The sequence below is a fragment of the Panulirus ornatus genome, chromosome 69, assembly GCF_036320965.1.
Source record: "Panulirus ornatus isolate Po-2019 chromosome 69, ASM3632096v1, whole genome shotgun sequence".
Lineage (NCBI taxonomy): Eukaryota > Metazoa > Arthropoda > Malacostraca > Decapoda > Palinuridae > Panulirus > Panulirus ornatus.
In genome coordinates this window covers 3692831-3710562 of record NC_092292.1, presented here as the reverse complement: position 1 = coordinate 3710562, position 17732 = coordinate 3692831, and the positions used below count along the sequence as shown (strand labels likewise).

At 40.3% G+C, this 17732-nt stretch overlaps 1 protein-coding gene across 1 annotated transcript in view; it reads right to left on the bottom strand.

The window, feature by feature from the left end:
• The window catches only part of LOC139747606 (glutamate receptor ionotropic, kainate 2-like), a 775400-nt gene that overhangs the window by 15474 nt on the left and 742194 nt on the right, over positions 1–17732 (bottom strand). Inside the window, exon 31 of the mRNA XM_071660081.1 lies at positions 8659–8814. Within this exon, the coding sequence (XP_071516182.1) occupies positions 8659–8814 (156 nt within the window). The remainder of the gene's footprint in view (positions 1–8658; positions 8815–17732) is intronic.

The following is a 17732-nucleotide window of genomic DNA, read 5'->3' as shown; positions in this document are numbered from 1 at the left end:
CAACTTCAATAACGTTAAACACCTCGAAAACTACACTCCTCTCTGATCACCAGTGTGGCTTCCGTAAGGCGAGATCCACTGGTGATATTCTTTCCCATCTTACTAATGTCTGGTCAGCATCCCTCAAAGATTTTGGGGAGTCATGTGGCTTTAACAAATCTAAGGATTTTAACAAGGTGTGGCATCAAGGTCTCATCTAAAAGCTCCCCTGTTTTGGCTTCCCTCTCTCACTTTGCTCCTTCATATCTAGCTTCCTTTTTGGCCGATCTATCTCTGTGGTTATTGATTAATCAGCCTACCCCTTTTTCTACATCAACAGCAGTGTCCTTCAAGGTTCTGTCCTGTCCCCTATATTTTCTCTCTTTTTTTTCAACGATTTCTTCTCCTCCGCAAATAATCCAATGCACTCATATGATGACGACTCTACACTGCATTTATCAACATCCTTCAATTCTGCTCCCTCTTCCTCACTCGATCTGTATCTCGTCTTGACACAACTTCCTCAATAAGCTCAGACTTGGACAGGATATCTCAGTAACATCCACTCATTCTTAGTCTGCCTCTAAGAAATTGGATGTCCTGTTTAGATGTCGAAACTTCTGAACAGTTGTTCCGTCGAAAACGATCCGCCTTATGAACTGCCTCAGGCTAACTTCCAGACTTGACTCCCCTTACTTTGCGCCGCAGTGTTGGTTCTCTTTCCCTATTCCAGAGGTATTACTTTGGCTTTTGCTCCCAAGAGGTGGCTGCCGGTATGACCACAGTTGCTAGACCACGTAAAATCGGCAAGCTGCTGCGTCACACGGTTATTATCTGGCCATCAGCAACTCAGGGGTGGCCCATTTTGACAATTGCTTCTTTCCTACACGTCGAAGCTTTGGAACTCTCTACATCTCACATCTTTCCAAATATCTATTAGAGCCCGGCCTTGATGTGGACTTTTTTCCGTGACTGGAGACTTAAACATAAAAACACATAGTCGAGTAGTCCATTGTTTAAGGAACACGTTAACTTTGTTCATGACAACGAAACCATGACAGATATCTAAATGATGATTTTTGTATCTGTTGTTTCGATGTAACACATAACTCATGATCCGAACAGCCCAGTTGGTAAGAGAGGAAAATTTTCTACATCATACTGACAAAAGAGTTCCAGGTATGATGTCTCCACGAAATGCAATAAAGTTCAATAAAACAGCCGGTCCAAGAAGGTTTATCTGAAAATAATGAAAGAGACGAAAAATGAGATAGTTAAGCTCTTGACTGCACTTTGAATAAGTCACTTGCTGAGGGAAATGTTCCAGAGGACTAGAAGTTTGCCAGCGTAACACTGGCATTCAATAAAGGTACTAAGTCCTCGCCCGGAAAGTATCGTCCAGATACTTAACGTGTGTAGTTAGTAAACGTATCAATACCTTCATCTGGGTATAGAACTGTAAGTCATTTATGGGATCACAACTTAGTAAATGACTCTCACGGAACTATCTTGCGGTCCACATTTACTTTCATGTCAGTATCTTACCTCAACTCTACATAGAATTATTTTTTATATCTTTTTCGCCGGAAGTTGAGCCGGAGGGAGAGGTGTCTTGGGAGGTGCCTTCTGCTTTGCTTTCATGTTTCTACTACTATGATTAGATATTCTTACAGATAACTTCGTTAGTAACCATCAGGACGTCTGTTATTTGTCTCTCCCATGTACCAACTTTGAAGTCTTTTTTAACTTCATGCCATCTTCTACGCATTTTTGATATCCCTATTACCATTGCATCATGAGCAGACATCTGAAATTGGAGTCCATTCCTTCTGACAAGTCATTCACATAAATCAGAACCCTGCGGAACTCCGTTAGTGATCTCAACCCAGTTTGAAAAGGTTCCTCTGGTAAATGTCTTTTGTACCAGTTTACTAAGGCAATCTTTTACCCATCCAAGGAGCGTCCAAATTATTCATACCTGATCATCCAATTTCTTGATTACCCTCCCATGCGATACACTGTCAAATTCTTCCTGGCAGTCAGATATAAACAGTCTACCTAGCCTTCATTACTGAACTCATTCTCCCGTAGAAATCTAAAAGGTTCATAGTACATGACCTTGTGTATGTCCCTGAAACTAAAGGTGCTTTGTCTTCTGCAGGAAGTCATCTATTTGCTTTCTGAATATTTTTTCTCGCACCGCACAGACCACACTCGTCAGGGATCCCAGTCTGTAGTTCAACTCCTCTTCCTGGTCTTCAGTCTTATAGACAGGTATGAAGTTTGCCCTTTTCCACTCCCTTGACATTTTGTCATTCTCCAGCAACAACTTGACCAGTATTTCAAGAGATGTGTCAAGTGTATATGCTCGCATCTTCAGTTCATGTATTCAACTTTCCTCAGGACCACGAGCCTTGTGTGGGTTAAGGCACTTCAGAATTCTGTTAATGTCTTTTTTAGATGTCTCAGTGCTTTTCAAGACTTCATCCCTACACCATTTCATTGGTTTGGGGGCTATTGTGTGTTCCACTGTGAAAGAAATTGAACATTTCATTTGGTTCTTCACTTATCTAAACATCGTCCTCTGCAACCATAGGCCGGTCTTCTGGCGAGTATTGTCTGTGAAGCACTGAAAAAGGTAATCAGAAAGTAAATGGATGATGTCCTGCAGGGGAAAATCACATTAGTGAGAGACAACATGACTTTAGGGAAGAAACTGGGTCATCAAGTAGGAATAAAAGGGCCACTCCTTCAACCGATTAGTAGTTTGTCTCAATAGAAGGATACAAAAACGTCTGGCAGAAGACCCTTCTCAAAATGGGTCAAGGTTACCAGTGGAGTTCCTTAAGGTTCTGTTCTGGATCCATTACCGTTCTTTATTTTTATTTATGTGAATGTCTTGCCAGAGGGTATGGACTCCTGCCTGAACATGTTTGCAGATAATGCAAAGGTCATGACGGAAATGAAAAACGTGGAAGATCACATCAAGTTAAGATTAAAGGGAACGTTAATAGGCTTCAGAGTTTTTACATGGGATTACATGACAAAGGACAGATAACAGGGGGCCTAGTGGTCCCTAACAAGGTTATCCGTAAAGATGATCAAACTACTGTGACGTAAAACAGGATTTCAAAGCAGAAGGCAACTCCCAACACACCTCTCCCTCCGGCTTAATTTCCAGTATGAAAAGATGAGAAAATATCATGGAGTATGGGCGAAATAAGATATTGCTATGAGAATTCTGTAGGAAAATTTGGACTGGAAAAAGTTCCCTGTCAGTTTGGCAGCATCTGTTCTGCGGCTGGATTCTGAAGAAAAGACTTAACTGATGGTCTTCTGGATCTTTACTGACAACATATGTCGGTGAAGTCTTCTTTAGCCTCGATTTCAAGACATTTCTAGTCTTTGCATTCACTACGTTGAAAGGCAGTTTATTCCAATGTTCCATCAATTTTGCGTTTTTTGTTATGTTAGAAATGCTTTCGATGGTAAACACTGAGTCGAAATACCTGTTAAGAAATAAAGCCATATCTTTATTGTCACTTTTTAATGTGCCTTTATCATTTGATAGTGGGTCAGTATTATTCTTTTCTTTTTTTCCAACGTATTCCCAGAATTCTTTAGGGCTCTTTTTGACATTGAGAGAAATCATTTTCCCAAAGATTTTCGTACTAGTTCTTATTTCCGTTCAACAATCTCATTGTAATGTTTTGTGCACATAACACAGTCGTGATTTGTCTCCACTTGACTCAGATACCATGTAAGCTCCTCTGTTGCGCTTAAGTGTTATGTTTTGCTCTATTCATCTACCTTGGCTTCCGTCTTTCATAGCTCCTTTTCACCTTCCTAAGGACACTAATTCTTTCAAAGGGAGCCTATGTATTGTTGATGTTACTGACATCTTTTCAACTGTATCAACACCTGATGCAACATACTTAACCTGAGTCATGATGTCATCTATGAAAGTTAGCTAATGTTAAGTTGGGTACCGACATGTTTTTCACTTTGAAATCGAATCGGTGATTAACAGTAAACCTGAAACTATTGTGATCTCTATTTCCAATCGTTTCTCCGACCACACAGGTACCAATATGGTCCTTGTTTGTGAACATTATCATATCTACTATACTACCGCCATTCACTGGGTCTCGTATAATTTGATATAGAAAGCAGTCGCCTATATCAATTATTCTGTTTTCCTTATGGTCACCTATCATAAGGTCCAAGTTTATACTGGGATTATTAAAGCCTTTCACAATCATTTGCTATGGATATGAGATTATCATACAAGTTCTCTCGTTTCCTTCATGAAAGATTGGAGGGTCTTTATATAGACTAACCCAAAAAATAATCTTGAACGTCTTATCTATCAATTCAGTATACAGTGAATCTTTTATACCAACATCAATTTTCAATCCCATTTTGCCTGTAGGATTTTCGTGTACAAAGAACGCCACTATCCTGACTTATGGAGACAATCTCTTGAAAGAAAAGAAATATCATACTTAGGGATCGCTGACTCCACCAGGCAGTGCTTCTCGGCGGAAATCATCCAACCCTTTCTTATTGCTATGATATCAAACTTCTCTGACAAAACATATTATATCAGTTCACTGCATTGTAGTTTAATACTTCTGGCACTGGTGGAAAATACGCTCATATTTCGCCCGGGTCTGCACGGTGGGTGAGATGTAAGATCGTGAGGTAAGATCATCAGCAAAGTCACTGGGGAATGTGTCAAGTCCCGGTCACACTCAGGACAGTTGTGGTGTTGTGTATATGACATGCTGGAGACGATGCTAGACCACACTACATAGGCCACAGAGCTTACACATACACACACCTCTTCCCAAGGATGGTCATGTGTGATGTGAGGAAGGTCAGGGAAGAAGTCTGATGCATGGTCTGATACATGGTCTGATACCTGGTCTCATACATGGTCTGATACATGGTCTGATTCCTGGTCTGATACATGGTATGATACATGGTCTGACACATGGTCTGATAAATGGTCTGATACCTAGTCTGATACATGGTCTGATAGTTGGTCTGATTGCTGGTCTGATACATGGTCTGATACATGGTCTGATGCATGGTCTGATACATGGTCTGATACATGGTCTGATACATGGTTTGATTTCTGGTCTGATTCATGGTCTGAGACATGGTCTGATAAATGGTCTGATACATGGGCTGATACATGGTCTGATACATGGTCTGATACAGGTTTGATACCTGGTCTGTTACATGGTTTGATACATGATCTGATGTATAGTCTGATATAAGGTCCGATACATGGCCTGAAACATACTCCGATACATAGTCTGATACATGGTCTGATACATGGCCTGAAACATACTCCGATACATGGTCTGATGCATGGTCTGACACATGGCCGATGCGTTATCTGATATATGATCTGATATATAGTTTGATACATGGTCTGATGCATGGTCTGATACCTGCTCTGATACATGGCCTGATACCTGGTCTGATACATGGTCTCATGCGTGGTTTGATGCGTGGTCTGATACATGGTCTGATACGTGGTCTGATACCTGACCTGATACATGGTCTGATACGTGTTCTGATACATGGTCTGATACATGGTCTGATACATGGTTTGATACCTGGTCTGACACATGGTCTGATACATGGCATGATACGTGGTCTGATACATGGTCTGACACATGGTATGATACGTGGTCTGATATTGGTCTGATACATAGTCTGATTCTTGGTCTGGTACATGGTCTGATGCATAGTCTGATACCTGGTCTGATACATGGTCTGATACCTGGTGTGATACATGTTCTGATACGTGGTCTGATGCAGGTCTGACACATGGTCTGGTACCTGGTCTGATACCTGATCTGATACCTGGTGGGATACATGATCTGATATATGGTCTAATACGTGGTGTGATACCTGGTCTGATACTTGGTCTGATACATGGTCTGATACATAGTCTAGTCCGTAGTCTGATAAATGGAATGATACATGGTCTGATAAATGGATTGATACATGGTGTGATAAATGGTCTGATACCTGGTTCTTGATGTTCAGCTCAAGCAGATATCAAGGATGTTGTTGAGTTAGAGTGAAAGACGATCTCGATATGAACATCACCCAGAAATAAGAAGCTGCAGGATTGTCTGTGGGAGACACTTGGAAGTAGACGCTAACCTTAACGTGTCGCCAGAGTCCCACCTCAAGAGATATGTATAAGAGAACAACAGTTTGTTGGCAAGTATTAGAACTGCATTCAAGTTCATGGATGAGGATATATTCAGCATGCCGTCCACATCCTAGCTAATGCTAAGACTAAAATATGCTTCTTAAGATTTGTCATCTCACTCAAAGATGCACAAAGAAATAATGGAGAAGGTCCAGAAGAGACAACAAAGCAAGTACAAGAATGAAGAGAAATGAGTTACAAGTTAATGATAGATTCATGACACAGACAGTGAACAGTTTCTCGAGGGACGTAGAACCATCAGAGGACATAACATGAAATTAAGCAAGAAATTGAATAAATAAAGGATGTGAAGAAGTTCCTATATGGTATAAGAATGGTGGACTAATAGAACAAATGGAATGAAGTTATTGTAACTAGAAACAACACAGAAATTTAAGATTTGTAAGAGTAGAAAATGTTCAAGAGATGGGGCCCCACGAGTGTAAAACTTCCTCTCCGTACAGTACCAATATGTAATCCTAAGTAGGCAATAATACAGACAACGGCTGTACCAGTTTCAAAATTAAAGAAAATATATTTTTTGCTTTGTTTGTTTGTTTGTATTGACAAGCTTGTTCCTAGTTATTTCTGGTCTACTTCCTCTGCCTTCTTTAAAACCTCTATTTTCATTCTCGCTTCGCTCGGGCAGTGCTAATATCTCACACGGATCCTCCAAAGTTAATTCCACTGACAGTAATGAAATTTACCAGCAATGCATAGCCTCAGCATACAAACAAAACCTAGCTTCAATCGTGAAGAAAGTTTCACTATTTACCTGACTCTGACATTGGTACTTTGTGGTTACACCGTAAACAACTTCCTTTCGTTACATCAGAGTTACATCTCTATACCGTAAGATATAGTAACACACCTTTACTTCCCAAATGTTAACTATTCTTTCCTTAAGTAATACACAATCATTAGAACAAGTAAATATACTGAAACTGGTAGTACTCACGGACATTCGATTTATATCTGATAAAGTTCAACTCCCAAGCTCTATCAAACTCCCAAAATTTGTGCGTTTCTGTACGTGTGTGTCAGTATGTAACTATGTATTTGTACTGTGCGAGGAGGGAGTTCTGCCATGGTTTGGGCCGTCTCTTGATCTCTGCTCTCATACGATCTAATCAACTTCTGTATGTTCTCCACATTTACTGTCTCATTCCTTAGTTTCATCCATTCATGCGCTATTCTTATACTTCTGTTTGTGTCTGTCTGTTTTGCTCTTTCACTACTGAAGCCATCAGAGATATCTGTACGAGGTTTGTTAATTCCTGGTGTAGACTATAGCGGGAAGCAAACTGTTCAGCTTATGTAGAGACGTTATGTACGTGATGCATATCTAGATGGGAGAGTTGGCTGCCTACTCATATTAAGCGAGAGATTGTGCACTTTATCAACTATATCTGGATGACTGTTGAAGACCAAGAGTCGTGAAAGATTTCATTTCCCATCTGTTGACTCCTGTTACAGTTACTGTTATATTCTGTGATCAGTATAGTCATATGGGATGTACATACGATAAAGATTCTTTTGTGACTTTTTCATATTTTCATATAAAATGAAGCGATCACTTTCCTGAGACGCAAAAATAGTATTTCAAAATCTTTCAGATTTTCTCAAGTAACAATTCTTTCAACAAATGAATATCTTCTTCCAATACAAATTGCATAGTACAACTTTTTGTTTATAACATATAAAACATTATGGCTATAATCAATATAGGATTTTGTAAGATCCGAACTATATGATTCTATACTCTATACTCTAGGCTCATTCTGCTTCATATCCCTGTTCATGAGAGGGTTTCTTACACTCTACCATTACTGTTTGGTCAAAGTCCATGATCAATATACCTGGAGGTGGATCTACATCACGTGCCATAACAAACATTAAGACCTTCCGTGATAGACGATGGAAATTATTATTAGGAAAACAGCAAGATCGTTAAGCCTCGCCTCTCCGTATAATGCTCAGACCCAGAGTTATCATTCTAGAAAATACTTAGAGAAATATTAGTGAGAGGATCTTCATAGTACTGGCTACACTTCCTGCACAGACTGGCGTCCCTGTTCTTTGCGAGAGTTTTTGTATAATAATTGTTTGTTCAGTATAACAATTGTTTGTTCAGTATCTCGTTCTCTTACTCTCGACAGTGACCAAGTGTGAGGGACTCGATAGCATACACATATATACAAGATAATGGTGTGTTATAGACGGGGTAGTTCGTATATATCTTAGCACTGGGGAAAACTTAGCTAGAAGGTCAGTCTTTAAGAATTTGTTTGATTCATGATTATCTTAACCTCCAAATTAAGAAAAAAAAGAAATGTCTGCGATCATAAAACTGATAAAGTTGCGGAGAAGAGCATGTTGGTCATCCTCTACAATTAAGATGGAAGGACTTCATCCACACTCCAGAGATGACAAATACTCACGTTCTCCTCAGTGGCCAATTTTCTTGATTTCCAAACGAATTCGCAGACCGCAACGACGGAGGCGAGTCCCATGCCAGCCAGTAGCACCACGAACACGCCACCAACATTGTTCAGGCCCAACTCGTTAGCCTTGGACGAGCTCTTAGACTCGTCCTCCTGGAGTGAAGGGAACCAACACCGTTTAAATGGCTTCCTAGAGTGGATGGCTCGGTCTGGGGAGGACAGACCTGCATCCTTCACGTTACCCTGACAGACTATGATTATTGAAGAAAAAAAATTAAACATTCAAAATCACTGGCTAATTTACGTGTTCAGTACATCAAGCAAAGTGTGAGATGCTTTCTCGTCTGTGAGTCATGTTTGTCCCGAAAAAATATCTATAATCAAATGTGACAAATAAAAAATGTGCATATTGATAAGATAAAAACTAATTGTTAAATCTCCCTAATCCTTATACTGAAAACGCCACAGTTGAACATGGTACATCAGGAATCTTACTAAACTTATAATGTGTTATGTCTATATGAATATGTTATAATAAAGTCAGTTTACAGCGTACGTAATAACCGACAAAGATTTTTCCTGACTAATGACAGAAACAAGAAATGATAGATGATACTGAAATATAATTACACATTTATTTCAAACAATTTCTCTTATTATTTAAATAGAAATACTATAACTACTTTTAAAGTTTTCATATATAATACTTACAATATATGTATATATATATATATATATATATATATATATATATATATATATATATATATTCGGAAATAAAGAGTACCGGCCTCAATCACATACATCCATTCTGTCACTGTCATGTGTGATGTGATAAACCAGAGCCTAACATCCATACTCAAACCACAGGTTATTCCACAGTTCTTTTTGACAGCTTCTTGCACTTTTGATAGCACGTCGTCCCCGCGCCCCTCCTACCATATTGATTTAACTCATTCCATCCTGCGCAAGCCTCTCACCCTCCTGAATATTCAGTTCCTAATAACCCCCAAAACCTTTTTCGCCCCATTCTTCCATCACCTTCTTAGTCTTCCCCTTTCTCCTTTCCTGCTCGCACATGGAGCATATAAATCAGTGATTATTCGCTCATCCTCTTCATGTGTCTGAATCATTTCGGCAAAACCTGGTCAGTTGTCTCAGCCTGACCTCACTTGCCATACCTCGCTGCTGTGCTCTCTCATCTACCCGCTGTACAACATGTCTGCGGATGATATGTGATGTGTGTGAGTTGACTGTGTAAGGAATGACAGCGTTAGTGAGAGGTCTGGTAATGAGCGCAATCTAATTGCGAGAACTGACCAGCGTCCTGGAATAGTTCGGATCACATTTAAAGAATGAACGAAGAAAGACTGATTTGCCAGAAGGGGAGCGAGGGAGGGAGGGGAAGGTGGAGTGAATTAGGCTTAGGAGTATCGAGCCTGAATACACAACGAGGAGAGGCGGGCATAGAAAAACATGACCATGACAGGCCTGGTATATGGGGGATGACGTGCTGTCAGTGCTGAATCGTGGTATACAAGGCGGTCAGGGTGAACCATAGACAAGTCCATGGGGTTTGGCTGTGGAGGAAATGTTCTGGTGACAGTACATTATACATGACAACTAAAGACGGAATATACGTAAACAACACCATTACTCGTTTGTTCCTGACGCTACCTCGTTAAGAAGCAATTCTATGCGATATATATATATATATATATATATATATATATATATATATATATATATATATATATATATATATATATATATATATATATATTCATAAACAAATTACGATCAGATATAATCAACTCTAAGAGATATTTATGGAAACTATCAAGGTGTGAGTAATGAAGTGAGGGTGAGTTTGTGAGTAAGTTCAGGCAGGGGAGGTGAGTGGAAACTGTGCCGGTGATGTGGAGGGAAGATCATGCATTTGATGTTATGAATAAGGTCAAGCCAGGATGGTGAGCGGGGAGTCTGCTGCCACGCATTACTCCCATACACCAACATGCTCACACCCTCGGCATGCATACACAGGCATGATTTATATCTTGGTTTTATTGGTCCATATTTTATCACTTTATTCGTTTTTGTTAATGTTGCCACTATTGAACCTCTGCGGCTCTCAGCCTATACTTAGATATGTCTACAGGATAGATGTGTGTTCCTCCTTAGCTGAGGTGGAACATCACATTGACTGGAATAGTGTTTGCCATAGTGCACAAGTTAAGTCTCCTTTGGAGGGAAAGATGACAGAAAATTGTATAATTACTAATCTGCTGATAAAAGCATATATATGTCCTATAGCCACTTTCTCTGTGATCCGGTAATATCAGCTGAACTCCTATGACCATGTGTCAATAAGGTATATAAAGGGATCCTGCCAAGTCGACCTGATAAGACCAGACTTGTCAGTTTAGATTAATCAACCTTATATTGACCAGATTATTGTCCTGTATATGTTGCTTATTACCTTACCTTCCCGTCAGTTTCCATGAAGATGTATTAAACGACAAATATTGCATAAATATGGGATGGGATGTATTTAGGGAAGTATTTAGGGAAGCAGTGATGGCTTGCGCAAAAGATGCTTGTGGCATGAGAAGCGTGGGAGGTGGGCAGATTAGAAAGGTTAGTGAGTGGCGGGTTGAAGAAGTAAGATTATTAGTGCATGAGAAGAAAGAGGCATTTGGACGATTTTTGCATGGAAATAATGCAAATGACTGGGAGATGTATTAAAAAAAGAGGCAGGAGGCCAAGAGAAAGGCGCATGAGGTGAGAAAGCGGGCAAATGCGAGTTGGGGTGAGAGAGTATCATTAAATTTTAAGGAGAATGAAATGATGTTTTGGAGTGAGGTAAATAAAGTGTGTAAGACAAGGGAGCAAATGGGAACTTCAGTGAAGGGGCTAATGGGGAGGTGATAACAAGTAGTGGTGATGTGAGAAGGAGATGGAGTGAGTATTTTGAAGGTTTGTTGAATGTGTTTGATGATAGAATGGCAGATATAGGGTGTTTTGGTCGAGGTAGTGTGCAAAGTGAGAGGGTTGGGGAAAACTATTTGGCAAACAGAGAAGAGGTAGTAAAAGCTTTGCGGAAGATGAAAGCCGGCAAGGCAGCGGGTTTAGATGGAATTGCAGTGGAATTCATCAAAAAGGGGGTGACTGTATTGTTGACTGGTTGGAAAGGTTATTAAATGTATGTAAGATTCATGGTGAGGTGCCTGAGGATTGGCGGAATGCTTGCATGGTGCCATTGTACAAAGGCAAAGGGGATAAGAGTGAGTGCACAAATTACAGAGGTATAAGTTTGCTGAGTATTCCTAGGAAATTATATGGGAGGGTATTGAATGAGAGGGTGAAGGCATGTACAAACCATCAGATTGGGGAACAGTAGTGTGGTTTCAGAAGTGGTAGAGAATGTGTGGATCATGTGTTTGCTTTGAAGAATGTATGTGAGAAATACTTAGAAAAGCAAATGGATTTGTATGTAGCATTTATGGATCTGGAGAAGGCATATGATAGAGTTGATAGAGATGCTCTGTGGAAGGTATTAAGAATATATGATGTAGGTGGCAAGCTGTTAGAAGCAGTGAAAAGTTTTTATCGAGGATGTAAGGCATGTGTACGTGTAGGAAGAGAGGAAAGTGATTGGTTCTCAGTGAATGTAGGTTTGCGGCAGGGGTGTGTGATGTCTCCATGGTTGTTTAATTTGTTTATGGATTGGGTTGTTAGGCAGGTGAATGCAAGAGTTTTGGAAAGAGGGGCAAGTATGCAGTCTGTTGTGGATGAGAGAGCTTGGGAAGTGAGTCAGTTCTTGTTCGCTGATGACACAGCGCTGGTAGTTGATTCATGTGAGAAACTGCAGAAGCTGGTGACTGAGTTTGGTAAAGTGTGTGAAAGAAGAAAGTTGAGAGCAAATGTGAATAGGAGTAAGGTTATTAGGTACAGTATGGTTGAGGGTCAAGTCAACTGGGAGGTAAGTTTGAACGGGGAAAAACTGGAGGAAGTGAAGTGTTTTAGATATCTGGGAGTGGATTTGGCAGCGGATGGAACTATGGAAGCGGAGGTGAATCATAGGGTGGGGGAGGGGGCGAAAATTCAGGGAGCCTTGAAGAATGTGTGGAAGTCGAGAACATTATCTCGGAAAGCAAAAATGGGTATGCTTGAAGGAATAGTGGTTCCAACAATGTTGTATGTTTACGAGGCGTTGGCTATGGATAGAGTTGTGTGCAGGAGGGGGGATGTGCTGGAAATGAGATGTTTGAGGACAATGTGTGGTGTGAGGTGGTTTGATCGAATAAGTAATAATAGGGTAAGAGAGATGTGTGGTAATGAAAAGAGTGTGATTGGGAGAGCAGAAGAGGGAGTTTTGAAATAGTTTGGTCACATGGAGAGAATGAGTGAGGAAAGATTGACCAAGAGGATATATGTGTCGGAGGTGGAGGGAACGAGAAGTGGGAGACCAAATTGGAGGTGGAAAGATGGAGTGAAAAAGATTTTGAGTGATCGGGGCCTGAACATGCAGGAGGGTGAAAGGCGTGCAAGGAATAGAGTGAATTGGAACGATGTGATATACCGGGGTCGACCTGCAGTTAATGGATTGAACCAGGGCATGTGAAGCATCTGGGGTCAACCATTGAAAGTTGTGTGGGGCCTGGATGTGGAAACGGAGCTGTGGTTTTGGTGCATTATTACATGACAGCTAGAGACTGAGTGTGAACGAAAGTAGCCTTTGTTGTCTTTTCCTAGCGCTACCTCGCACACATGAGGGGGGAGGGGGTTGTTATTCCATGTGTGACGAGGTGGCGATGGGAATGAATAAAGGCATACAGTATGAATTATGTACATGTGTATATATGTATATGTCTGTGTGTGTATATATATGTATACACTGAGATGTATAGGCATGTATATATGCTCAAAATCTTTTTCACTACATCCTTCCACCTTCAATTTGGTCTCCCACTTCTCCTCGTTCCCACCACCTCTGACACATATATCCTCTTTGTCAATCTTTCCTCACTCAATCTCTCCATGTGACCAAAACCATATCAATACACCCTCTTCTGCTCTTTCAACCATACTCTTTTTATTACCACACATTACTCTTACCCTTTCATTACTTACTCGATCAAACCGCCTCACAACAAATATTGTCCTCAAACATCTCATTTCCAACACATCCACCCCCCTCCGCACAATCCTATCTATAGTCCACCCCTTGCAACCTTATAACATTTTTGGAACCACTCTTCCCTCAAACATACCCATTTTTGCTTTCCTAGATAATGTTCTCGCCTTCCACACATTTTTAACGCACCCAGAACTTTCGCCCCCTCCCCCACTCTGTGATTCACTTCCACTTCCATGGTTGCATCCGCTACTAAATCCACTCAAAGATATCTGAAACACTTCACTTGATCCAGTTTTTCTCCATTCAAACGTACTTCCACAATTGACTCATCCCTCAACCCTACTGTACCTAACAACCTTGCTCTTATTCACAATTACTCTCAGCTTTCTTCTTTCACACACTTTATCAAACTTCTGCAGTTTCTCACCCGAATCAGCCACCAGGGCTGTATCATCAGAGAACAGCAACTTACTTCCCAAGCACTCTCATCCACAACAGACTGCATTCTTGCTTTTCTCTCCAAAACTCTTGTATTCTTGGAAAGGATCACAATTTTGCGCGTGATCAAGATATTCCTATGAATCCACGGGGAAAATGAAACATGATAAGTTCCCAAGTGCACTTTCGTGTAATGATCACATCATCAGGAGAGACACAAGAGAGAAATATAAGTCAGTTGATATACATCGAAGAGACGATGTATGTATAACTGACTGTTATATTTCTCTCTTGTGTCTCTCCTGATGATGTGATCATTACACGAAAGTGCACTTGGGAACTTATCGTGTTTATTCTCCTCATGGACTCATAGAAATATATATATATATATATATATATATATATATATATATATATATATATATATATATATATATATATATATATATATATATATATATATATATATATATGCAATTTTGTCGTTTATTACATCTCCAAGCAAACTGACAGGAAGGGAGATACAAGACGGCATTTAGTAAACACGTGACTACCCGAATGGAGGTCGGGTGCGTTCAGGTCAGGCAACAAGCGTATCATAAATTTTTCATTTGGGCAAGAAGGGGAGCCGTTTACAAATTTTATCAACGATAAAGCTATCCAGTTTGTATAGACCTTCATTGATATCAATGTTACAAATCTTTGTGTATTCGATGATAGAAGATTCAATGATATATCTCGTGGTACAAGAGTTAGAGTTCATAACTGTGATGTCTTTATTCCAGTCAATACAATTATCATAGAATTTAACATTACTGAACAAGGCATTCAATTCTTTTCCTGTTCTTATGATAAATCTATTTTGCTTAAGTCTAACAGAAAGATCGTTACCAGTCTTCCCAACATATAACTTATCACAATTCTACATGGTAGAAATGCCTTTTCACTTCTTCTAGCAACTTACCTCCCACATCATATATTCTTAAGACCTTCCACAAAGCATATCGATCAACCATATCATATAAATTCTCCAGATCCATAAATGACACATACAAATCCCTCCGCTTTTTTGAAGTATTTCTTACACACATTCTTGAAAGAAACACCTGATCCACATATCCTCGACTATTTCTGAAACCACACCGCCCTTCCCCAGTCTGATGCACTGTACATGCCGTCGCCCTCTCAATCAATACCCTTTCGTGTAATTTTCCATGTACACTCAACAAACTTATGCCTCTGTGGTTTGAACACTCATCTTTATCCCCTTTGTATTCTACATGCATTCCTCCAATCCTTAAGCACTTCACCATAATCCATTCATACACTGAATATCTTTACCAACAAATCAACAAAACAATTACCTCCTTCCTTGATAAATTCATCTGCAGTACCACTCAACGCATTGCCGGACTTCATCTTCCGCACGGCTTTCACCACCTCTTTTCTTTTCATCAAACCACTCTACCTGCCTCCTTCACTTTGCATACCACCCAGACTTAAACACCCTACATCTGCCACTCTATCATCAAACATATTTGTCAATCCTTGAAAATACTCACTCCATCAGTATCTGTTAACACTTCCCCGTTTTCCCCCTTCACCGATGTCCCTATTTGTTCTCTTGTCTGCCGTACATTATTTACCTCCTTCGAAAGCATTATTTTCTTCTCCCTAAAGTTTAATGATGCTCTCTCACCCCAGCTTCTCACCCCAGCTCTCTTGACCTCTTGCCGCTTTCTCCTATACATCTCCCAATCATTTTCACTTCTTTCGTGTAAGTATCAACCAAACGCCTCTCTTTCCATTTCACTAGAAACTTCATTCTACTACTCACTACCCTTTTAGATCTGCCCTCCTTCCATCTTTTGCATGGCACATGCATCTTATGCACATATCATCACTGCTTCGTTAAATACCTCTCATTGCTCACAACTCCCCCACTTCATTTGCTCTCACATTTTGCCATTCTTCACAAAATCCCTTCTGGTATTTCTTCTCACAAGTCTTCTTTCGAAGCTCACTTACTCTCGTCACTCTCTTCTTCCGACATTGTCTCCTTTTTTCTCGAAAACCTCTGCAAACCTTCATCCTCGTGTGGTATTTTGGAGCGCTAACCACTAGCGGCTAACGTTCCCAGACACTACGCAAAAGGTCCTGTTTTCGAACCCTTGCTGCTGGATAGCATTATGTATTCCATGAAAGTGCGCGTCCATATGCACTATCTTCGTTGTCATATACCCCCACGTCTGTATAGTATGGTTCTGTTAAATGCTAACTCCTGCTAATGTGAGCCTGATGAGATATGATCGGTGTAGAGGGTACCCTGTTGCTCATGGGTGTCAGTCAAATAGTCATTTCCTTATTAGGGTCGATCGCAGCCTAGCCGTTAGCGTTCCCGAATACCACGCAAAAGTTCCTTAGTTCAAATCATGTCTGTTGAAGGGTATCACACATTCTATGAAAGTACACGTTCATATGTACTATGTTCATGTTCATACACCTCAGCGTTTGTAAAGTTCTTTAAATTATTTGAACGGTGCATACCCGTTTCTCTTGCATGTGAAACGAAGGGTATTCCTTTACATGCAATCGAATAGTCATTTCCCTATTAGGGGCGATCGTAGCCTCGCCGTCACCGTTTCCGAATACCACATGAAAGGTCCTGGACTCGAATCCTGGCTGTTGGAGGGTATCAAGTGTTCTACGAAAGTGCACGTTCATATGCAATATATTCGTTTATATATATATATATATATATATATATATATATATATATATATATATATACATATATAGCATATAAACGCGTACTTTCATAGAACATATAAACCTCCAACAGCCAGGATCGAACCCGGGACCCCTGCCTAGTAGGCGGGAGCGATACCGCTAGCCTATGATCATCCCTAATAGGATAATGACTATTCGAGTACTAAGTTATCGAATACACTTCGTCTCATGTTGGTGAGCAACGGGGTCTGGACTGGAAATGGCCGGTCTAGACCCCGTTGTTCACCAACGTGAGACGAAGGGTATTTGATTACATAGTATTCGAATAGTCATTTCCCTATTTAGGGGCGATCATAGCCTAGCGGTAGTGTTCCCATCTGTTGCACAGTGGCCCCGGGTTCGACCCTGACTGTTGGAGGTTTGTATGTTCTATGAAAGTGCGCGTTCATATGCACTCTGTTCGTATTCATATACCTCCGTGTTATGCAGGTAGGTTCGGTAAAATGCTATCTTCTTGTGAGAGCCTAATGGGAAATGATCAGTCTAGACCCTGTTGCTCACCAATGTGAGACGATGGGTATTCGATTACATAGTATTCGAATAGTCATTTACTAATTAGGAGCGATCATAGCCTAGCATTATTGCTCCCGCCTGCCATTCACAGTAATACATTAGCGTACCAAGCAGGGGACGCTGGATATTATTTTCCTTAAAAGTGTCAATGTTTTCCCTGAAGCAACTATATATCTCACCAGCAGGAGGT